The sequence below is a fragment of the Artemia franciscana genome, chromosome 12 (genome assembly GCF_032884065.1).
Source record: "Artemia franciscana chromosome 12, ASM3288406v1, whole genome shotgun sequence".
NCBI classification, from domain to species: domain Eukaryota; kingdom Metazoa; phylum Arthropoda; class Branchiopoda; order Anostraca; family Artemiidae; genus Artemia; species Artemia franciscana.
Genome location: NC_088874.1, coordinates 27136831 through 27163071, shown reverse-complemented (window position 1 = coordinate 27163071; position 26241 = coordinate 27136831). Strand labels below are relative to the sequence as shown.

At 34.6% G+C, this 26241-nt stretch overlaps 1 protein-coding gene across 1 annotated transcript in view; it reads right to left on the bottom strand.

Moving 5' to 3' along the window:
- Positions 1–11208: 11208 nt before the first annotated feature.
- The window catches only part of LOC136033935 (uncharacterized), a 41476-nt gene continuing 26443 nt past the window's right edge, over positions 11209–26241 (bottom strand). The window contains exons 4-7 of the mRNA XM_065714952.1: positions 24098–24217; positions 20265–20386; positions 16802–16957; positions 11209–11462 (exon numbers count right to left, since the gene is read on the bottom strand). Of these exons, the coding sequence (XP_065571024.1) occupies positions 11262–11462; positions 16802–16957; positions 20265–20386; positions 24098–24217 (599 nt within the window). The 3' untranslated portion in view covers positions 11209–11261. The remainder of the gene's footprint in view (positions 11463–16801; positions 16958–20264; positions 20387–24097; positions 24218–26241) is intronic.

Sequence of the window (26241 nt, the reverse complement as noted above, 5' to 3'; positions counted from 1 at the left end):
CCTGAAAGAGTTAAACAAAAGAGCATTTCATCAGATTTCCCTGTAGCTATTTTTTTAGGTAATTTTTCTAGGTGTTGATACCAACAAGAAGCATAGTTAAGTATACCAGTTGGACTGTTGGGCATACCAGCAATGTACCTATATCGTATTTAATTTTTCCAAAAGTAAATGTAGGCTATTTTAATTGAAGTTTAAATTTTTTGCTATGCTTCGATTTAAAATATTTCTATAATGCCATTAGCAAATCAGACTTTAGAAAATATTGGAAAGCCCCTTTTAACACGTTTTTAAGATCTTGCTGATAAAGTTCACTTAAAGCATGTACTATATCGCAAACCTCTTTATAGTTACCATGTTAACTACATAGCTAATCGACTTCATTTCTACTTTTATATGTCTCGTTGGCACGTTTTACCTATTTATTCTTGTTATAACTATTTATCTACTTGTTCTTGCTTTATCTATTTATTCTAGTTTTACCTATTTATTTTTCTTCAACCTATTATCGATTTATTCTTGCTCTATCTATTGTCTATTTATTCTTGTTCTACCTATTCATCTATTTATTCCTGTTCTACCTATTTATTAGTGATGGGATTATTAACAAGTTTAGTTACCAGCGTCATTTCGGCAAAGTCCCATCCACGAATCCTTATTATTCATATGCTTTCTCTTTCTTAAAAATAAATTTTTTTCGTTTATTTTTCTTAAAATCTGACTTAAAAGAATTACTTGTTTTTATGCATATTTCAATTATTTTTACACAGATTTCCCAAGCTAGGACAAAATATAAGGCACAAAAGTCACAGCAAATAACCAAGGACACATTTGATTTGTTAAGTTTCAATATTTTGTAGCATTTTGTCAAAACATAAAGTGAACTATTGCAATTAGTATATAAATTAGCAATTAATTGGCAATTAATTGCTAATTGCAAGTAAATTGCAATTAGCAATTTAAAAAAAATAAAATAAAATCGGCAGCTCTCGATCCGTTTTTAAGTCCACAGTCCCTTTCTTATTTTAATACACGACCTCACTTCCCTTTTGAAGTAGACTGTAAAATTTTGAAAAAAAAAACATTATCATACTGTATATAAGCGCCATACTAGACAATAACCTATCCTGGTGCACCCAAGGGATGTATATAAGCACCATATTAGACAATAACCTATCCTGGTGCACCCAAGGGATGCTTATAGCCTCAGTTGGAACCTACCTTTACTAGAAAAACCTTATAATACGATTAAATTGCAACTATGAATTCTCAAAGTAACTGATTGAGAAATAAAATTGCCCTTGCATTACCTTTTCGTCGTCACTTGATACTACTCAAAGCAATTTAGTCTTCTTAGCCATTAATTCTGAATCACATTCTTCCACCCTGAACTCTCAAATCTTAAATAATTCATTTGATTAGTTAACATTTTTATTAAGGACAACCGAATCATTTGCATAATTTTACTCAGGTAGAGTGTTGTCTTTCTATTTCTTAATTCTCCCATGGCATTTGCTGTGTTCCTTACGATAAATTCTATCAGAATAAAGCATAAACAAGAGCTAAGAGCTCATATGGCACTTGTGACGAGGCAAGAAGAGCTAAGAGCCACAGGTCATATGGTATGAGCTCTAACAAAATTCTAAGAAGCAATAGATTGATTTAAAAGGAAAAATCGGAGGCTTAATGTCGGTCAGGATTTAAAATAAGAGCTCTGAGTTACGATGTCCTTCTAAATACCAAAATTCATTAAGATCCGATCACCCACTCGTAAGTTATATATACCTAATTTTTTCTAATTTTTCCTCTCCCTTTAGCCCCCCAGATGGTCGAATCTGGGAAAACAACTTTATCAAGTTCATTTTTTGCAGCTCCCTGACACGCCTACTAATTTTCATCGTCCTAGCACGTCCAGAAGCACCAAACTCGCCAAATAACTGAACCCTCCCCCCAACTCCCCAAAGAGAGCGAATCCGGTACAGTTACTTCAATCACGTATCAAGGACATTTGCTTATTCTATCCACCAAGCTTCATCTCGATTCCTCCAGTCCAAGTGTTTTCCAAGATTTCCCCCTCCAACCCTCCCCAATGTCAAAAGATCTGGTTGGGATTTGAAATAAGAGCTCTGAGACATGAATTCCTTCTAAATATCAAATTTCATTAAGATCCGATCACCTATTCGTAAGATAAAAATACCCCAATGTTCACGTTTTCCAAGAATTCCGGTTTCCCGCTCCAACTCCCCCAATGTCACAGGATCTGGTCGGAATTTAAAATTAGAGCTTTAAAGCACAAGATCCTTCTAAATATCATATTTCATTAAGATCTGGTCACCCTTTCGTAAGTTACAAATACCTCATTTTTCCAAATTACCCCCCCCCCAACCCCACCAAAGAGAGCATATCCGATCCGGTTATGCAAGTCACGTATCTTAGACAGGTTTTTATTCTTCCCATCCAGTTTCATCCTGATCTCTCCGCTTTAAGTATTTTCTAAGATTCCCCCCCTCCCCGATGACACTGGATCTGGTTGAGATTTAAAATAAGAGATCTGAGTTACGAGGTCTTTTTAAATATGAAGTTTCATGAAGATCCGACCGCTCCTTCGTAAGTTAAAAATACGTGATTTTTTCTAATTTTTCAGAATTAACCCCAACTACCCCAACAAGAGCGGGTCCATTCCGGTTATGTCAATCATGTATCTAGGACTAGTGCTTATTTTTCCCACCAAGTTTCATCCCGATCCTTCCACTCTAAGTGTTTTCCAAGATTTTAGATTTCCCCCTCCCAACTTCCCCCTATGTCACCATATCTGGTCGGGATTTAAAATAACAGCTCTGAGACACGATATCCTTCCAAACATCGAATTTCATTAAGATCTGATCAACCGTTCGTAAGTTAAAAATACTTCATTTTTCTATTTTTTCCGAATTAACGGGCCCCCCGGGCCCCCCACTCCCGCCCCCCAGATGGTCAAATCGAGAAAACGACTATTTCTAATTTAGTCTGGTCTCTGATATGCCTGCCAAATTTTATCGTCTTAGCTTACCTGGAAGTGCCTAAAGCAGCAAAACCGGGACCGACAGACAGACGGACAGCCCGACAGAATTTGCGATTGCTACATGTCACTTGGTTAATACCAAGTGCCATAAAAACAGGGACCGCACGCAACCTTGTTTAGCTCCTGACCACACCGAGCCAGCTAGTAGCCAAACTTCCTACTTTTAACCATGGCAAAATGTTTCAAGCCAGTATAAGAATAATATTGACAATTACTGGATTTTCCAATACACTCTTATCCTCTTGGATAGAGTATACTCCAATAAACTCTTGGAATATTCTGGCAGCTATTCTAAATTGAAATTCACGGGCATTCCTTAGTGTCTAATTAATGCATTAAAAAAAACGATAAAAGCGAGTACTTGGAAACTAATGCGCAATTTAGCAATATGCAAAATGAGAAAAATGTGCAGTTTGGCTATATACAATTATGAGCTTTATTTTGAAGAAACAAAACTAAAGCGAAAGCTGCGGCCTTTGAAAGGTACCAAAAAGGATAGGTCCCCCCCCCCGAGAGAAAACAAATTTTTACAATAATTTCTTCAAACCTGAACCCTCATTCTCACAATGGCTGCCGGCATTTCCCCCTCCCCAGAGAATACCTCCCGCAAAATAGCCCTCCAGAAAAATGAATATCTTTAAACAACATAATTATCTACAACTAGAACTACTAGCAACGCACTGCAGCACCAAGCCACCTGAGGCCAACACGGCTACACACGATTCTCCTCCATCCCAATCTATTCAAAGCCTCCCTCTTTACACCCTCCTAAGAAATTCCCATTTTCCTTAAATCTTTCCTTACGACAGTTTCCCACTCCATTTGAGGAAAACCTACTTTTCATTGGGCCCTAGACAATTGGCCGACAAGGACAATCTTTGGCAATCTGTCATCCTTCATCCACAGAACTGCCCCGCCATCTCAAAAATTCTCTTATTATAGCCCTAGAAACCGAGATTGAACGACACTTTTCGTACAGCCTACTGTTTGAGATACGGTCAGTCAGCCAGGTACCCAAAACAATCCGTAGGCAATTTCTCTGGAAAAAATGTAGCAAATCTCTATGTTTTTACCGAGCGTCCATACTTCTGATCCATACTTTACCACTTTCATCACTGTAGCTTCCAATATTCTAATCATGATTCAAAGACTTGCCTTCTTATTGTTCGATACTTTTTTCAACTGTGAAAAAACACCCTGGGATAATTATCGATCATTACTAATATCGATATTAATAATAAATATCTACCATTTTCTTTGTTTTCAACTTCTGCAAAACCCTGTTTTTTATTTTTCTCCATCTCTGGCTAAATTGGAAAAATAATATGTTTGTTGCGAACCAATCCGAGTTATCGTTAGTTAATTTTCTGGAAGAGATTAGATCTTGGAAGATCATGTCGAAACTATGAAGGCTTGAAATTTATAGGTTATTTCAATGCATGTTTGAATAACTAAGACCTGTTTTGGTAAAATTATATATTAGGGACTTCTAGCTTCTCGGAAAGTAATTGAGATGGGTGAATGGAACTTTCAGAAACTAATCCAGGTTGTAAAATATGCCCATGGAAGATATTTTGAAATGTCTTTCCCCTCTCCTTGCCCCTCCAAAGAGTACCAGCCTTTTGTAACATATTACAATGTTTGTGTTATGACCATTAAGCCTCGATGAATAAATCTTCTGCTTAAATGAAAATAAAGTGTTCCTTGATTACCAGATTAATGGCCTTTTTGTTGTTCTCTTTTTAAATTACAATTACTCCTATTTATGGGACTCCCTGTTTCAACCCTGCATCCCCTTTCTATTTACTTGCAATCTTAGGATTTCCCTTTTCGCGTGAAATTTTGGACGATTCCTCACAGAATGGATAATTAGCTTTAAGTAGTAACTGTGTCGTTAGGATGACTAATTACAACAAAACGTATTTTTGGACGGTCAGACTTGGCTGAGATTCACCAGGGGTGGAAGCAAGAATTAGTTATTACATTGGGGATGATGCATGACTTTACGTTGCACCCTTCAAATGCTAGGATTGGTTGGTCTCCGTTAGTCGTGCCTCGAGCGGTTTTTATTTTGTCAGAGAAGAGAATAATATTTCGTCATTATATGAGATTTGATTGACAAGAAGTAAGCTATTCTTTCTACTTTTGACATCTTTTTGACTAGTTTAGAATTGAGATAAGCTATATAGATAACTTCGAAGACCACACTGTCTTTCCATGACGAAAGTAAAACAGTTCAAAATAGGGATGATACCTTTTTATTGACAGTGAAAAGATATAAAATTATTTAACTGGATATTTTGAACACATATACAGTGTTCATTATCAGCAGTAAAACTAAAAGGCATGAATAAAAAGAAATAAACGAATAAAAAACGAGATTGCTACAACATCATAATTCTATTTCATTGTCTTTAAAGCAAAATACCAAACCTGAAGATTTCACGTCGGCCATCTCGGAACATATCTTTAATTTTCCAAATCATTTTATTTTGTTTGAAAATGTTTCTTTGATTTCTAGAGACCAAGGTTTAAAGCAAATTTTCAGGGAAACAATCGAAATTAAAAAAGCTCTATTCAAGAATAATTCCATAAACAGAGATACAGGTGAATTTGGATTGAACTCAATTTATGATAATTTACTGAGGTGAAATAAAGTAAATATCACCTCACCTAAGAGCTATGACCTCTGTCCACATAATAAGTCAGATAATTCTAATGAACCAGAACCGAAAAGGTCAAAGAGATTTGCCTCCACTGTTGCACTGAAAAAAATAAGAGCAATAAACTATATGTAATTAGTTCATTAGGTATAAATTTTGTTTATTTTTATTCATGTCTTTTAGTTTTACTGCTGATGATAAACACTGTATATGTGTTCGAAATATCCAGTTAAATAATTTTATATCTATTCACTGTCAATAAAAAGGTATCATCCCTATTTTCAACTGTTTTACTTTCGAGATAAGTAAAACAATCTCTTTTGGGAGATCTTTCCTGGGGGGGGGGGGAATATTAGTTTTAGAAGACGATTTTTTTTAGCCTGACAACTCTAGCCCTTACAGTGGCATCTTGGATCAAATAGTGTGGCACATAAAGACACCGGAAGCAACACTTATCGTATCCCGACTGTTTATTGAGTATAACAAATGGCAGGACTCGTAGAATCCAAGGCTCTTAAAAGCTGATTATGGCACCGTGGTGCCAGAGGACTTACACTGGTGATTTCAGGACTGACCCTGGCAACCCATTAATTCCTGGATATTGGGGGCAGCATAGTGCACAGGGGACAGTTGCCGCTCGACCACGACACCAAACCATAGTACCATCAGTAGTGGCACTGATGACGGTATGCCACATACCCAGGTGACACCAGGGAGCTACACGGGTCGTGCAGGTCTAGAATATAAAGGAAGCGTTTTGAACCTCATACCTTCACTCAAACTTCACATACATACTCCTGTCATAAGGATTTGAATATACATTTATAAATTCAGGGGGAAATCCCCGATAAGGCTTAAAATCTGGCTGAAATACTTAGCTGCAACAAAAATTAATATACGCAATCGATTAGTGCCAACAAAAAGACACTGAAAACCCGAAATTAAGGCAATTTTTTTGTCCAAATTTAGATAGGTTATGCATACCAACATGTTGTGTGTGATAGGTTAGATAGACCTATCATATATGCAATCGTCTAAGCCCTAGAAATAGGGAAAGGGTTGTGACAGTTGCTTGGCAATACGTTCCCAAGATATATATATTAAGACTTTGGATTCACTATTGAAAGTTTCATTCACCCAAGTCAACTACTTTCTAAGATAGCAAGAAGCACCTAATCTAGAATTTTACCCCTGTTTTTGCAACACTTAATTAAGGGTTATGCTGTTTCACATTCCAACCACACTATAATCTCAATATTGTACATCACTTCAAGGCCAATTGTGTATCGCGTTCGTGACTTGTCGAAGAGCAACATTGTTCAATTTTCAAGCGTAACAATCCATGATTGATCAGTCAGGGTAAAGATGCAAGACATAGCTTATCGAAAATAGAAAAAGAAAAAGAAAAAGATGGTAATTATCGAAAAAGAAAAAGATGGTAATTATCGAAAAAGATGGTAAAGTAGAGCGGCAAATCTCGCAAAAGGAACAAAGACTCCAGCGTCAACTTGTTCCTGGGTCGATTCTAAAAGTTTTTTTTTTTCTTATGTTTTAAATCTTACGTCTCTTAACCCACCACTGCATGGACGTCAGCTTTTTATTCCTTTCCAATATCGCTCTGTAACATATGTGATAAAACAAAAAACCTTATCCTTGAAAAAAATAGTTCTTATCCCTCTGAAAGAAGAGAATACGCGACACGCCTGCGTCCGTAACTTTCATCAAAAGGACAAGGTATTTGCACCATTAGATTTATTCGTCTCAGAATTGCCTATCAGAATCATTAGTGTACTTAAATTGTCTTAGGGAATATTAAACCAAATTATTACACAAGTTAGGGGCATTAAAACTGCAGAAGAGCAGAAAAATGACATACAACAAATTACATGGGTATCCTGAACCTTAATAAGCTTTTGTTTGATTTGAAGTCTCTTTATATTCTTCTAGATGCGTCTTTCCTTTTCTTCAACAAAACGGTGACGTCTCTTTGGCCATAAGAAATAGTCCGTGCTTTGTTTCTGATCATTTTATGCATCATCTTCGTAATTCTCACAGTACTCAAATTTCATTCACTTCCACAGTTAGACTTCAATCTCCTGACTGTCTTTTATGCTGCCTGAAATACTTTACCCGAGTCAGCTAAAAAGCGTCACGTGTGGTTCTTTCAAAAAAATTGTAAAAACACTTTTGCTTTCTGGTATTTTTACCTATCCCAGCATGGGACAGATGTCCCTGAAGGCAAGTTGGAATTATGTTTCTGTATTGTTTCATGTGTATGACACTTTGTTCTGGCCGAGTTTTCGGCAGGTAAACTCATCATTTTCTTTTCGTGACGTGTGTTTTTTTTTCTCCTTATTTTCAATCACCCTGCATAAGCCACCATAGGTGGATCCAGGGGACAATTTTTGGTACACGTCCCCCCCCCCCTGAGGATCGAAAGTTGCACTGATTACAGGGTGGAGGGAAGAAGAATACCTAGAAACAAAGCCTATTCTTCGTTGGTGTATCACCGAAACATAAATTCTGTATCCATTCCTGTAAACCACAGAGCCTTTTGGGAGTATACGATTATGTATTTGTTTTATTTTTTAAATTTATTTTTGATTATTTTTATGTTTTTGATATAATTTGAGGGAAAAACTAATATACTTCGTAAATCCTAACATTTTTTATTGCCAGATTTTGCTACGACGGGGCAGTAAACCATAGAGAAAAAAAAAATGCTTTTTGAAAAAAAAAACAATAAAAAAAACAAAGAATCTCACACAATCAATTATTTGCGAGTCAAGAGCAAATTTTTTTCATATATTTTAAAATAAAAGCTTGTTATTTATTAAATTGTTCATAACTATCTTATCTTAATTTATAAAAAAAAGATTAATTACGACATCGAAAATTTTGAAAATATATGCCCTTGACCAGATTCCTCGTCATTGGAAAACTACTAATCATGATAAACAACAGCTATATAATTGGATAGAGATACTTTATCAACAGACAGTTCGTAAACATTGTTTCGTAGTTTATTTTTGTAAGTTGCTGTCAGAAACAAACAGAAACCCTTCATTTTGTTGCAGTCGTTCCTATATTTTTTACCATAAAATTTCACAATTTTGAAATAATTGCCAAAAACTGAATTCAAAATTAAAGGTTTTTTTTTCTGCTTATTGTTCAAACCAAACTCAGTTTTAAGTTTCAAACCCTATAATACCTCGGTAGAAAAAAAATGAAAGATTTTATTAATTTTAATTAATTTTATTAATCAGTTTTTAACATTTTCAGAATTTTGGAATAATGGTCAAAAGCCGTTTGCTATGGTAAAAGCCGGCAATTGTAAAGGTAAAAATGGTAAACGCCGTTCTAAACAGGAAAATCAGCAAGACAATATGTGTTCAATCACACTTTCGTCCCCCTGGCTCTATAGATCCTTGCTGACCCTCCCTCTGAGAACTGCGTTGCAATCAATTTTTGGCAATTATCTCAAAAGTGTGGAGTTAATCACCCAAGTGTAAATTAAGCTACAGTCAGGAGCAAACTACAACCCTATAATTTGTTGGTGTTGTGCCTAAAGAATGTCGTTTTACATTTTGAGAATTTTGAAATAATTGTCAAAAGTCGTTGGCTGTACTGCTCTAAACAAGAAGATCAGCAGGCCAATGCATGTTCAATCGCACTTTCATCCCCCTAGCGCTATATATCCTTACAGCTTGGCAATCGGTTTTTTGGTAATTACCTTAATAGTGGATTTGCTCCCCCAAGTGTAAGTTAGGCTACTGTGAGGAACAAACAACAACCCTGTATTTTGTTGTTGCTGTGCCTAAAGAATGGCATTTACATTTTCAGAATTTTGAAATAATGGTCCAAAGCCGTAAACAAGAATGTTTACGACCAATAATGGTCCAAAGCTCTAAACAAGAAGATGAGCAGTACAATGTATGTTCAACGGCACTTTCATCCCCCTGACTCTATATAGACTTGCTGATTTCCCTTAGGAAACAGCTTGGCAACCGGTTTTTGGTAATAACCTCACAAGTGAAGTTACTCCCCCAAGTTTACGTTAGGTTACTGTCAGGAACAAACGGCAACCCTGTATTTTGTTGTTACTGTGCCTAACGGCTGTCGTTTAAATTTTCATTTTGAAATAATTGTGAAAAGTCGTTTGGTATGCTGCTCTAAACAAGAAGATAAGCAGTACAATGTATGTTCAACGGCACTTTCATCCCCCAGACTCTATACAGACTTGCTGGTCCCCCTTAGTGAACAGCTTGGCAACCGATTTTTGGTAATTACCTCACAAGTTGAGTTATGCCCACAAGTGTAAGTTAGGCTGCTGCCAGGGATAAACAATAACTTTTTTTTGGTGCTGTCATGCCTAAAGGTCGTATCTGGCATTTTTACAGTACTAAGACAACTGACAAAAACTGTTTGCGAAGCTATTCTCAAAGGGGAGAATGTATCTTCAATTAAAATATAACAAGATGAGAAAAAACTCAAGCAGATGAAAGAATGAGGATATTTCCAGCCTGTAAAATAGTAAAAATGCAATGCAATTATTTCGGCCGAGACCTCCGCTCAATCGTCCTCAGTGCAAAGATAGAAAAATAATACAGGACATTAAAAACAACGACAATAAGAAATAAAAACAAACCGTAAAAACAACCACTAAAATAAATAAAAAGAAACCTAAAAAATAACCATTAAAGTAAATAAAAACAAACCGTAAAAAAAAACACTAAAATAAATAAAAACAAACGGTAGAAAACAACCACTAAAATAAATAAAAAAAAACGTAAAAGACAACCACTAAAATAAATTAAAACAAACCGTAAAAAATAACCACTAAAATAAATAAAAAAAACACGTAAAAAATAACCACCAAAATAAATAAAAAAAAAACCGTAAAAAACAACCGCTAAAATAAATAAAAACAACCGTAAATTACAACCCCTAAATTGAAAATGGAGGTCTCGGCGAAAAGCTTGACATTGTATTTTTGCTTTTTCACATCTTGCTTAGCTAGTGTGATCTTAGAAATGAATTACCTTTTGAACAGCTTTTGATAAATATCTCAGAAGCGCGAAAAATACCAGATTTCAATCAATAGGCACGTCAGAGATGATCTATATTTTTGCAAAAAACTTTTTGACACGGTTCCTGAAGATATCAAAGTTTTTTCTCACGATGAAAACCCCAACAACTAAACCAGCCTCTTGAGCAAACTTACGCTAATACCCAATTTTGAGGGATATTCTTTTTGAGAGCATACTACGTTAAGAGTGACATGACTGCTTTGCAAAGGCACCATTTGGGTGGAGGAGGATTCCCCCCCCCAGACTCTGAAAAATACTATTTTATATATTTTCATTCAAAAATCCTTTTTTGAGCGCAGAGTATCAATTAAAATATCAAAGCGCAAGCGCAGAGTATCAATTAGATCAGTGGTTTTGCATCAAAATGGCTTTAAACTTGGGATCAAGGGTTCTCAGATCAGTAACGAACCGTTTAATAGCAAACTAAAACTATAATAAAATTGAGACAAGCTAAAATATTCTACCACTTCGAAGCCCCATCCACTTCATTACTTTTCTGAACAATGGAGGAGGAGCAGATTTTAGGACCAGATTTCTTCCGTTCGGCCCAAGAAATGGGACTGCAACATACGCAGCATGTAAAAACATTGGCATTGTTCGTACAGCAGCTTGTCGAATTTTCAAGGACTTCAATAAGTCTTCAGTCAATCTCTAGAAAAAAAACAACAATAAATAGGTACACCTTCAAATAATATTTTGAATTTTCTAAGGTCACATAAAAACTTAAAATAAAAGAAAAATAATTTTTCACAAAATTATTTGATAGCTGGTTGTCTAGGCAATTCGAAGCAGGACAGAGGTTTTACTTACCCCTCCAAATATTTTTTGGGAAGAGAAAATAAATTGAGTAATTCATCCCATTCGTCTATGGGCAAAAAAGACCAATATTCGAAATTTTGAAGATTTTCCACGACACCTTCAACTAGTTTAATGACTCTATGAAATAAAATGTGAAAAATGTGAAATAAAATGTGAAATATGAAATCTTTTATGAAATAAAAAAAAAATTACTTGCGGACAAGGTCATATTCAGGAGAGGAGGTTACTGAATATGAACCCCCTCCCCTAAATTTTTTCCAAATCGTGAAAAAGTAACAGAAATGTATGAAAACAAATAATTGATGTGTTTTTTAAAGTTTGGTTTATAATCACCCCTCCCCCCAAACAAAAATCCTGGATATGGACAGGCTTGCGGGGAGTATTTTACTTTTCTAGACGTATTTTTATATTTAATTCAGTTTCTGTTCATTATATAATTAAAATAACTGTTATATATTCTAATCGTAGGACCTTGGGGTTAAATAATTTTATTCATACATGCAGTTAAATTAACCTGATAATAAAAACCGAATATTAATTGTCATTGTGGAATTAGTCGTGACAGGATTACCCATGGAATAATTTTAGAATTCTGTAGTTTATTTTAAGCCACAGACAATTAGAACCCGAAAAAATCCTTAAATATCGACTTTTGTGAAAATTGAACATTAATTGTGAAAAGCGAGCTTGATATATTTCAGTTTTGAACTTTAAATTCGATTGTTATTTTTTTAAACCGTAATTCTAATATAGTCGTAATATCCTCAGATTTTTTAATAGTGACGTTATAAATCCTTGAATTTCAATGTTGGTGAGAATAAACAGTTTTTGCGTTTAAACACTATGTTGCAATGAAAGCCTGAAACTTGTAGTCAACAGCCCCAGAAACCTTTAAGTACCAAACTTGGTAAAAATAAAACACCATTTGTACAATATATCCATAAAATAAATTACCTACAGGTTGTTTCGGGTCAACTGACTGACCGTATCTCAAACAGAAAGCTGTATAAAAAATACAGTTCAACCCCGCTTTCTAGGGCAAAAATAAAAAAAAAAAAATAGAGAACCTTACTTTCAGTAGCAAAAGCTTAGTTTTATTTAATTTCTGATCGTCTATTAAATAATGCCAGGAAATCCAGCACAAAATACTCACTCCCCATGAAAAAATCTTCTGGACAATTCAATCCTGGAGAAAATTTACCCCAGTCAATTACACTTAACATTTCCACGCGCAAAGTTCAGTCGGCAAAGAGAAAGTAAAACAAATAAAAGGAAGTTCTATTCTTCCATAACACTTACAACCGAATACATGTCCAGTACATGTTGTTTTTGCCAGTACAACAAAACATGTTGTTTCTGCGAGTTTAGTCACTTCCAAAATAAAAGTAAAAAATAACGTACCATACATGATATAGTGGACCAACTATAAAATGAAATTTTATATAAAAAAAAAACCTTTTCAATGTCGAAACAATACAGGTCAAGTGATCAAAATAAAATACAGAGACACAGCCAAAACTAACTATACAATAGATAAATACAAAGTAATAAGTGATAAACGGAAAAAACCACCAATTTTTTTGCAACTTTTTTTTAGTTTTTCACTAGGGGCCCAACTAATCCCAGAGGGACCATGGGTGGATCCAGGATATTTCTTAGCGGGGGACGCATAATAGGTTGCTCTGATAAACTTGTGAACAACAAAATACCAGCAATTTAAAGGGAATCTCAACAATTATACGTCGTAGGAGGTAGTGGAAATGGTCGTAAATTCAATCTAGAATCTGGTGAGGATCAAAGCTCCAATAAATCTGTTGAAGTTAAACGATTTAAAAATATTTATATAAAAATAGTAAATCATAAAAACAATCCCACCATAAAAAAAAACCTGTTCACCATCAATAAAAAAAAATATGATATTTAATATTTTCTCATAATTTTTAGCCTTTGTAATTCTAACCACTATAGCGAGAGACTAATGCTTTCTATTGTCAAAAAAAAATGGTCTTGAACCATCTTTTGGAGTCATGCATTCTTTGTGACTATTTGTATAGGTAAAGCCATTTAGTGTGTCGCCTAGCTATATGGTATCGTTTAGTAATTATGATGGTAATAAAGAGTAGAAAATAATGATTAGGATACCATAGTATACTCGTAAAAGATTAAACATTAAATACTAAATCGTTTAGGAGTCTAAAAAGAAGCACTGAACACAGAGAATAAAATACATAGAAGACATTTAAAACGAGGGTTTTAAGTATAGGCAATGAAACATTAACCAAACACTATTTCTCTTTGAAATAGTGTTTTAATAAATAGTGTCAACTTTAACGAAATCTCAAAAATTTACTAATCAAAATTTCGCCTTTCGTAAAAATATAACGTATCTTTCCTCTTATTAAAGTTCGATGTATTTTGCATAAATTATAATTCACAATTTTATAAGATTGTCTATTTTCTCTTTCTACTCCCGCCATATTTTTGTATTTGTATTGCATATTTTCGTATTTGAAAGGATTTAAATTCTCAGGGTTTCAAGCTGGGGTAGATTTTTAATTTTTTTTTTTTTTTATTTTGAAATTTTCAGATATTCAATTCAAATCTCTATATGTCTGTTGAGCAAAAAAAATAAATTTGATAGTCGGTTAAGATTTAGCATTAAGTAAGAGAATTGTGGTGAAAAATTTGATTTATAGACGACTAATCGTGGAAGTATGATATGATGGCGTGTACCAAAATAAGTATAAAAATCCTCAGGTGTATATATAGCAGAGTATACATTTTTATGGACAAATATATGCAGCCCCTATACAAAACAGAACTATATTTTGTAACTGGTTGGTATTGAGAAGGTGACAAATTCTGAAGTAATTTTAGAAGAAATCTGAAGAAATTCTGTTTCCGTGGTTGATCCTAGAGGTGTGAATTTCCACTCTGTTTCAACATTTCATTCGTAAATGTTTAGAAAAAAAATCAGTGCCATTCCATTGATTCAAACTGAGAATTCAGATACCCACCCGGCTAGATAAAAAAAAACACATAATTATTTGCTTTCTTTTATAAACAATTTTTTCGAAAATATATTTTTCTGAAATGATTACTCCGACCTATGAAGGAGTATTTCGACTCATATACTTAGTTTTAAGTGTATACTAATATGAACCTTTATTAAAGTTCAGATATTCCTAAAGATTTTGGCCTTTACTTTGATGTTTAGGATGATATTTCATTTCTGAAATATCATCAGAAATTTGATGTTTTGATGTTTTGATATGTCAAATGTTTTGATATGAATTTTGATGTTTTGATATGATGTTAAGATGTTTTGATATGAACTTTGATGTTTTGATATGTCATATAATGCAGAGCTTTAATTAGATGAAATAAGGCAGTAAAGTGACCACCATCTGCTCACCGAAATCCAAAGCGTAAATTAATAATATGCTTACACTTATCATATATTTACTTTCTATTATACAAATCCCCCCAAAAACAAGAATGTTGTAAAAACCATCCCGCCTCACAAAAAAAGCAAGGCCCAAATTTTAAGACAGCGAAAAAAGTAATGATATTAATCTAATCGCCTCTGTGCCAATAGCACGACTCGAAAACAAATTTTTTACGGAAGTTTACAGAAGTAAACAGAAAACAGTAAACAGAAAACAGACACTTTTTACTGTTTACTGTTTACAGTAAACAGAAGTTTAAATATTCAGTTTTTTTCACCCCGGTTACTCTAGTAAGTTTAGAAACCCCCAAATTTTGACAACACAACCCAATCCTCAAATATCATTTCCATAGCCTAAAGAAGTTAGGATTTTAAATTTCCCCTCTTTGTTATTACGAAATGTAGATTTTCGCCTCCCAGTTGGCTTTGGTGGTAGTAGGGACAGATTCCCTTGAAAATTCTAAAATTAATTCAATACCTTTGGGCGATATGCGTCATCAATAAAATCTAACAGAGACCACACAAAATAACTGATACTTTATTTCAAACTTGTTTACAAAAAGTAACAGTCTTAACAATTAAAAACTTATTAACAACTCAACTATTAAAAACCAATTTCGTACCAACCCCAACCGGTCCAAATTCCAAATCCGCCACTACCTTAGGGGTGCACCCCTCCACCCCCACCTTTTTGGATATTTTAAGGGATAAGTGTTGATTTTTTTTTTTAGCACCCGCCATGCATAATTTTTTTTAAATTAATTTTTGCTCCAAGAAAAACTGTCAAAACACAAGTTTTGCTTCTAAAGTGTTGGCAGCTTTTGGAATTCTGCTACTGGCAGCTTTGGAACTTTTTACACACCTGTTTAATATCTACTTTTTTTCCTTTCTCTTCTTTAGAGCAACAGCTTGAGGACAGCTTGGCAGAGGTCTTGCCGAAACATCTACTTTATCTTTTCGTTGCTATTTTTTCACTGGTTGAAAATTACCCTCGTTTCAGATTCTTAATCATTTTCATTTTCTCTACATTGGTATACACCGTTTTCTTATCGAACGTCATGTCAAAAATATGTTCCATATTCGATAAATACCGTAATCACACAAAAGTAGCTGTCAATTCTCCTAGAATATGTCGTTGAAAAACTCCAGTCAGTTCCCCAATTCAGTGATGCCAGTCAGTTCCCCAATTCAGTGATGCCATGTTTTACAATTTTAAAAACCAATGCTCGATTTACAGTCTTTTAATCAACGAATTTAAAACCAAAAACCGTTCACTTTTTTCCCTGAGAAAAGATTTTGTACAACTCCTTCACCAGCCCCATGTGCATATTTGGCCTTAGTCCTTGGTTTAACGTTCAGCGCTGTTGGCTCTTCTAGTGGTAATAGTGATAGAATCATTAAAAAGGCAAACCCTGAAATGCTTCTTCTTATCCTGTAAGTCAATTAGGCTATTCAGGGTTACAACTGAGACTGGATTACCTCACATAGATCAGACCAATTTTAGAATACGCTTGTCTTGTGTGGAGCTTGTCTCTTCCAACAGAAATTTCAGATACTTCACAGGAGCTTTCGAACAGAAATTTGAGTGAATTTCACCGGGACTGATATTATTTCAGAGGGGTAATGGCATATTTTTTTTTATTTTTTTTACTTATTTTTTTTCATCTTTTTTTTAAGATTCTTTTCTCTATGAACTATGATAAAAAAGACAAGAAAAACAAACCTGTGGCTTGAAGCTGTCTATATGGGAATATTTGTGATCGCCAAGAACAGGACAGCCTAATCCAAGGCCCAAATGAACTCGTATTTGATGCTTGAATCCCGTTTCTGGCTTTACCAAGAGCAAGGCTCCTGTATTTCTAAGACATTTTGATAATACCTAAAAAAAATGAAACTATATGATACCATACCAAAGAGCATGAATTTCCTTGATCTTCGGCAAGGACATCTAGAAAAAGTGAAGCAAATCATATTAGAATGCATAGAATGAGGATTAAGAAAATGATCACCTTAGAAAAAGACTAAGGGCCCAACTAATCCCAAAGAGAGAGGTGTTCCTCCACAGCTCATTTCTTTCCCCGTCCGCAGGTATGATCCGATGCTTCACAAAATAGTGTTTGTCAAGACTGTCGTTTCAACAAGACAGTGTTCGGAATGTGTTTAAATCCTTCTTAAAAACATTATAACCTTTCGGAATATGGGATACTTTAAGGGATATTTACTCGCGACTGACTATAGTTATTATAAACAAAATCTGTAACTATTGATATTCAACAGTCAACAGTGACTCATAGTTCCTGCGTAGGTGTTTGGCGAAAAATCGCAGCGATTTTCCAAATTGCGGATGATTTTTTTGCAGCATTTTGCGGACAACGCCAATCCACAAGCGTTGAAAATTTTAAAAGACTAAGTCTCCGGGAAACACTGAAAGGCTGATTATTCAATTTTTTGAATGTTATAATTTGAACGATTTTCCGGAATTCTTCCTGCGACTTCAAATCACAGTATGTGGTAGTCAAGGGCACAAATAAAAATATAGAACTTGCAGAACATATTCAGCGGAAATGACAATCTCGCCTTTAAATGATTCGAATGGACGGTATCCCCGCCCTTACTTATGGTAATTACTGTCTGTTTGAAGTTTGATTCATTATATGACTTTACTTCTGTTGGTTTTACAAATTAATCCCGCTCCTTAATTTTCTTTGAAGACATTTTATTGGAAGAGGCATTTTTAATTAATTTATATTTGTTTTTTAGCTGACCTAGCTTTGTCATGGGTTGGGTTTAGAGACATCTGTAATTTTCTGTTCAGCTTTTCGGCTTCGGAACTAATTATGGGTTCTAGGGTTCTAATTATGGGTTCTAATAGGGTAATAATTATGGGTTCTAATCTATGGGAACTAGTTATCGGAACCTAGGCAACAAAATGTTCTGTCAAAGTGTTTAATCAGCCGTGGTTTTGCACATTAGCTCTTCAAATAAAATATGATTCCGGTGGTTGGAGGAAGAAGTTTTCAATCATACAGATGGAACGAGTTCATGACAACTGGTCTTGTATAAGACTGAAGCCATCCTGACTCACCAAACTGTGGAAATTCCTTAAGAAAAATATATCTTATTTAATGATTTTTTTTTTTAAATGTATCCGGTTGTATATTCATAAAAGAATTTCAGCTTGTCACAAAATTTCAGAAGTAACAAATCGAAAAAACAAACATTTTTAAGACTTTTTCTTTTCTCTTCATTGAGGTTCCCTTGGTCCTGTCAACATGTTCTATAAATTTCAAACTGAATAGGGATAATCATTGAAATTGGGGAGTGACATTAACCAATAATTTCATAATTGGTTATCTTCATTCGGGTATTCTTAGGCCCGAGTGCTTTCAACATCACCAGGAAGTGATGGTATTTTTTTTATACTCAATTCTAGGTCACCACCCATTCATTATTTGTTATCTACGTTTACTGAATAATACTTTTTTTTTATTCAAATGTGGATTTTAATGAGATAATAACTTTTGTCCGAGTGGTAATCTGACCTTGTAACTTAATACAGGACCTTGTAACTAATCTACTATCAAAATAATACAGTAACGAACAATAGGGTGTTTCCTCTCAAGTTTTGTCTGATATTTTTTACTCATAGAAAATATTTACTGTTTTAAGACTTTAATTGCTGTTTGACCTCAAGGATGACATCTGCTTAGCTACTTGCTGCTGGAACTACTTGCCTCGAAGACGAGGATTTTATCCTACCCTACTAACAAGACATAACGCAGCTTGAGGTTCATCTTCTAATAAGCAACTCTTAAAATGATGTTATCCTACTTTAAATTGGCTTCAACTACTTCCAATAGTATATTTTGTGACAATCAATCTATTATTTTTTTAATTAAAAATTTGAATTAAGTTATTAATTATTAATTTTAGGAATAAATTTGTATTAATCTATTTACAGTTCTGTCATTTTGCTTTCTACGATCACAAATAAGTTACAATTAGTTGGAAATGACGTCAGAACACCTACAAAACAAAGGGCCCATTGTTGATCGTCATCAATATTTGCGACTCTGGTTTTAGCTCATCAAAAACTTGTCAAGTCTAGAAGCTCCTTGGGGTCTGCGCAGATCGAAAATCTTCTGAGTCCAAGTTTTAGGTCTTTTTGCAGGCCATAATTTAGGGCCATACTTCCGGACCGGACGAATAATTTCGGGCAGGCCATAATTCCACTTTTTTTCCATGCACTGGGGTGCTCTTGGCCCAAGAGTATCACAATTTCAGATTCAATCAGATCAGAAAAAAGTTCTTCCGGATATTTCTTTGCTCCCAGCCGAAACTTTTTGTACCCTATGGTCAGTTCAACCCAGGGGCCAAAGCCTTGCCTTGATTGATAATTCAACGTGTCAGCAGCAGGGCCGGCTTGGACTGGACAGCAAATCATAGCCGTCGGATTATTCAAAGGCTGTACGGTTAAATTGGCTGCCTAATCATAGCTACCAGTTCAAAAATGATCCGTCTACAAAAATACAGCTGACAGGGTAAATGATGTCAATCAAGACGAGGATTGGTCCTTTTTTAGCCCCCTTACGCCCTCTGACATCCAGTGGAAAAAAATTAAGGCTGCTCCTCCAGGAAAGATCACTAGAATTTTAAAGCAAATTAGATAATCAGGATCAAACAAGTCCACTTCCGTCTACTAAAATTTGTAAGTACCCATTTGCCCAATAAAAGTGGCATTATAATTTTCAGTTTCCCATCTAATGAGCCCACCTCCCAGATTTCTGCGCCCGTCCCTTCCATACAAAAGGATTTGGTGGAACACAAAAATACATCAAAGACCAATCTTCGCATTACAGCGACTAGGGTAATATGGTGATAGTGGAATTTTCAGAGGGTTCAGAGAATTTTGGATAAAAAAGATAAACATGAAACAAAAACTAACTTTTTGAAGAAAACTCTAAGCAGACAGAGAAAATGAAAGAGAAATAACTTTATTTTTTATTACCTCTCTTTGGTTTCTTAATTATTCATAACTTTTTTTTAGTTTTTCTTCTTTTTTCCCAAACGTTATACATAGGAAATGTGGTCATACAACATGTTACTAGAACTTTTCCTTTTAAACTGAATTGCTTCTTTATTGAAACCCAAATTTCGTTACTAGAATATTCACTTGTAATACAGACCTTAAACTGGGTAACTGCGTCAAAGACTTTGATCTTGGCTCTTTCACCCGGGGCAACGTACTGAACACCCATCCTTTCTCTTCCATCTACAATACACTCTCTCATTGGTATTTCAATTATACCTAAAAAAGAAACGAAAAAATTTCAACAGAACTGTCCATCACATATATAAATGGCTAATGATACCTTCAGCTTTGAAAATAATCGTGTAGCGTTGTAAAACGGATACCTAAAGCCATCCTACAAATTTAATATTATGCGGTCAGTAGGCTTCTGGTTCTCACAGAAGACTTTTTTTTAAAGTCTTTTGTTTTTCTTGCCTTTCGTTTTTTTGCCAAGCTATCTTTTTTATGCCTTTTGATCGAGATATTTTGCTGCTAGCTTTATGAAAAACCTTTGACTTTCCAGTGTACCCTATGACTACACTCTTTTTATCTATCTTTACCTTTGAGTAACGCAGGAGCGTTTTCACATAACACCATAGATTTCTGAACTACATAGAATGATTGCTCCAATAATGGACTTATTCTATTTCAATGGCTCCCAAAAGGAGTACAGAATCATATCTATTCACAAGAAAGGGCAATGAAAAATAAATGAAAAGAAATTCAATAATATACAAATATTAACTATCCTTCTGAAAAGCAAACTGATTGAAACTTTTAGAGATTTTCAGAGTTTGATATATGAGCTGATTCCAAGAAGTTTCATTTACTTAACTGAATTGCAAGAATTAAAACTGGATCATCAAGTCGAAACCGAATGCAGAAACTGAATTGCACGAAATGACACTGAATCATCAAGTGGAAACCGATCGTTAACCTATACTGTACTCGAAAACTTTGAAGTTGGTACTGCAAAAAGCAAGCGAACATATATATATATATATATATATATATATATATATATATATATATATATATATATATATATATATATATATATATATATATATATATATATATATATATATATATATCGGGTTTGACTGTCTCGCCTCCCCCAAAATTTTTGTCCGACTCTTAAAAACGTAACAAAACTGTATATAAACACATTTTTGGTGCGTTTTTAAAGTCTGGATATGCCCTTGAGGATCATTTATGACGAAGAAAGAAAATACAAAATTCAAAGAAAACCGCCAGCCGTTCGAAAAACGCTTCTTAAAGACCGAATAAATTTTTGCCCTCTGTGTCATTTTGTAATTAGTGCTAGTTCGTTTTTTCTTTAGCTGTTTTTTTTATGAATATAGTAAGCTTTACAAGTGACACTACTGCAAGTACAAGGGTCATTTAGGTAGAATATATGCTTGACTATGGCAGGTTGCCATAGTCAAGCATATATTCAAAACCGTCATTTTAACAGGCTGTGAATTTTCTCGCTCATTATTTTATCAAACTGCTATTTTTATCAAATAAGAAGTAAATCCTGACACCAACCTGGATCAATATGACAATAATAAAAGAAAGAAAATAGATTTCGACCATAAAACGGAATATGAAAAACATGGAGATGATTTCCATTGAGCAGTCTTAAGTTCAAGGAAAAGAAGAAAAATACTGAAAAACGGAAAATGGAGAAATATAAACCTTAAAAAACAGAAAAGAAGCCAAAACTAAAAATAAAATTAAATTGATTATATAAAAAAAACTGTGGGAAAAAACAAAGAGAAAATCAATAAAAAAAAAAAGAAAAGCAGGCGAAGCTTAATATGGCTAGTAGCTAGAATCACTTAATAGTAAAAAAAGCAGCAGTTTAACGACACGTAATTGCACTAAAACAAACTAGATCTACGTTGCATAGGCAACATGTTTTGCGGCCACCTTTGTTCGGCTTTGTCGATTAAAGTGTTGCGAGAGCAACACTTTGGTTTAGTTTCCTCGCTCCGATCAAATGCTGAAGTTGTTAATCTGTAAGGATCTTAACATAAATACTAGGTACACCAACTCGCAAAAGTTGCAAACCCTTCATTGCAACTAGCAATAGTTGCAAACCCCTCATCGCTAAAGTTGATTGTAGCCCAACACCTGATTATTACTTACAAGTCCCATACATATCTTACCACTGGAAACAAATTGGTTTTACCATCAAATACACCGGAAACAAATAATAGGTACACCAACTAGCAAGTTGCGAACCCCTCTGTCGAAGATGATTATGAGCTAACAGCCGACTGTTGCTTAAAACTGCCATATGTCTCACAATTGGTATCGGCCTATTTTTGGTTTCAGTGCGTACCTAACTACTGAAGTTGTCAATCCCTTTTACCTTTCAAACTGGTATATCTCATGAAGGAATTTTTCTACCAAAAAATGGATGACATATACTTTCATAAACTCATCAAGAGCTATCGACTGCCGTCGAAAAAAATCTATCTGTCTTAGTTCAGAAGTTGACTTTTTGGCCATAGGCCAAGTTCCTAACGTCATCGCTTAGAAAGGAGCAAAAGATAAACTTTAATTTCTTTAGCAATGAGATAACTTTTAAAGTTTAAGAGGCACATCTGATACTATTTCTGCATCGGCCTATTTTTGGTTTCAGCGTGTACCTTACTACTGAAGTTGTCAACCCCTTTAAATTTTCAAAATGGTATATCTCACGAAGGAATTTTTCCACCAAAAATTGTATGACATATACTTTGATCAGCTCATCAAGAGCTATCGACTGCCGTCAAAAAAAAAATCCATCTGTCTTAGTTGAAAAGTTGACTTTTTGGCCATAGGCCAAGTTTCTAACGTCATTACTAAGAAAAAAACCAAAGGATAAACATTTCTTTAGCAATGAGAGAACTTTTAAAGTTTAAGAGGCACATCTGATACCATTTCTCTATCGCAATTCCAAGTGCGAAAAACCCGAATTATAAACTCAGCTAAAATCACGAACAGAAATGGGTAGAAACAATAGATGGCTGTACTTCCGGTTCCCACTTTTTTGTTTTTGTAAATTTTACTATTTATCACTCAATGAAGATATATTGGTTGCGGGGCCGGGTAACTGCCGCATATATTTAACACTTATAGATTTTAGTCCATCTTTAATTTGAAACTGGTGTCTGTCTGCTTGCCTGCTAGAACGGAGTTTTCCACTCGAAAGCAGAAACATGGTTTGACGAAACGAAAGCTCGACTGCATAACTTCAGATAGTTCTCTCTGACATAGGCTATAAAACTCCAAGTCACTTCACACACTATAGGCCCAGGCTCAAGGACAAGCAAAAACCATCCTTTTTGGCCCCAGGCATGAGTTCTACGAAGCTTTCCAAAATATAAAGTCATCTTCATCAATCCGGCCTTCATCAAGGTCCACAATTTCCGTAAAAACCGTAGAGGTTAGACCCTTACCATGTTCCAGGAATAAGCTGAAATCGGGGTGCTAGAAAAAAAAAGATAAAACCAAAGTATTGCTCTCGCAACACAACCAGTTATAGAAAGAAGCAATGGCACTAAACGGCAAAGAATATTTTTTGTAGATTGCTTAATTGGTACAAGAGGTTCATAAAGATCCTACACCTTAGTAGACTTGTACAAAATTTAGGGGAAGATATTTCACCATATTTTAATTCATGTAGGCTATAAGACAACTCAAAGAAACCATGCCTTCCTCACCTTCCACGTCTTTAGTTGGCTATTGCTTCAATGCCAAGAGGAATAAAAGAAATAAACCTATATCAATCGTTTTCTAGCGCTATTTGTTTTATTCAAGATATTGCCTGAAATGAACAATTTTTGTATCAATCGATCACCAATTTAGGCAACCCACTACCACAATTAAGATCGGAATTAACTTGATGCTTCAGTTTTCCATACTATTTTGGCTAGACACTTAAACATAACTAACCTCTGTCGAATTGTGGCACACCCTTTGTAATGGCCAAGTACCGTCTTATGATAACTCCTTCTTGAAAAAAATCATGGAACTTCTTTGCAGCACTTTGGGTTTTAGCCAACAGCAAAATACCTATGTAGAAATATATTGGTAAATTATAACTTGCACCTATACGAATCAAAATTAATATTTCTAGAATTAGAAGCTATTCTATATTAATATTTACGAAAAATAATATTACCTCAGGAGTTGGGAAAGGTTATAATTTTAGCTGGAATTTAAATTCATCAAAAACATACTGTTGTTTTTATTGTCTTTTTGACAAAGAAAGATGAACTAACTTCTACTTCAACGAAAACTGATAATTTTCTATTAGCCGTTGGGAATTATTAAGTCCTATCCAGCTCAGTTTCCATGGATGGGCTGATTCGACTAAAAATTAATGATTTTAGTACCCTTTTAAAGGACCAAAGTAGTTGGATAGCAGTCAGCTATCCAGACGGCGAACTTATATTCCCCAAAGAATCAATTGCTATGGCAGTTTTTAGAGAGAACTTATGGTCATCCATGTCCAACCTCTAAGAGGACGCCAAAACACCTCTCCCAAACTTTGACCCCTTTTTTGGGGCCTTAGAATTTTTAAAAAGTATTGCTTAGTATTGGGGTATGCATAAAGTCAAAATAAATAAAGTCGTATAAATTCTAAGTGACGATACGACAGACCTATGAGGGAGATAATACAATAAAGACAATTGAAAAGTATTGCTTAGTATTGGGGTATGCATAAATTCGAAATTATTCAGTCGTATATATTTTAAGGGATGATACGACAGCCCAATGAGGGAAACGATACAATAAAGCCTTTGGAAAGTAATATTTAGTATTGTGACATGCATAGAATCCAAATTATTAAAGTCGAATATATTTTAAGCGATGATATGACCGTTCTGTGGGAAAAACGATACAATGAACCCTTTTGAAAAGTATTGCTCAGTATTGGGGTATGCACAAAGTCGAAATTAATAGTCGTATATATTTTAAGCGATGACAAGACAGCCCTATGAGGGAAAGGATACAAAAAAGCCTTTTGAAAAGTATTGCTTAGCATTGGGGATATACATAAAGTTGACATTAATAAAATCGAATATATTTTAAGCAATCAGTCAATCAATCAATCAATTTATTCAACCAATAGATTTTACAACAAAAACACTGCAACATAAGACTCCACCGCAAGGCTCTATAGAGAGAAAAAATCAGGGAGAAACAAAAATGAAGCAGATGCTGAAAAAACATATAATATATTTTCAAAAATGAAATCAGTGAAGAAAGGAGGAGTAATTTGAGGGCTGTGGGAACATCACCATGAAGTTAATGAAAAGTGAACAACGCGCACGAAAAAATACTGGGCTAGCTGGGTTAGTTGTAGAACAATTTTGTTTCCTGTATAAGCCTTCTTGCCTTATCATATAACTTAGCTAGCGGTTTCAAAAAAGAGGAAAAAGTTGACATCCATACAAGTAAGAAATAAGAGACGTAAGACTGAAAAAAGCAATGGAACAGAATCTTTAACACTCAACCAGGAAAAATGAGAAGATCATTTGAATGATCAGAATTGAATGATGAAGAAGAATGATCATCGAGAAGAACACCAAGCTATCAGACATACCGATCCTTAGGTCTACTGTAAAAGCCCCTTGAAAGCTGGATACAAGTTAACTCAGAACACGCCAGAGAAATGCGGAAAAAATTAATAAGTTTGACTTGGCAACATTTAGGGCGAGGTAATTAGCATCAAACCAAAGATGGTTTATCTTTAATTAATTAAAGATTAATTAAATTAAAGATAATTAATTAAAGATTTAATTTAATTAATTAATTTAATTTAATTAAGATGGTTTATATTTAATTAGCCTCTCTTAAAAAGGTCCACTTATTTGGGAAGCGTCTCAGACTCAGTTCCTACTACAGTACCAACGGTACTGTCATTAGAGAAGGCAACGAGTGTCTTCATATTGCGATAGCGATGGGTTTTTTTTTAGCATTGAAAAATTCAGGATGACATAGGCGACAGCAGACTGTAGGTTTCTGTTTTTTAACCGCAACTGTAAGGCCATTAACATAAATCAAAACGGAAACGGTTAAAGAAAAGAGCC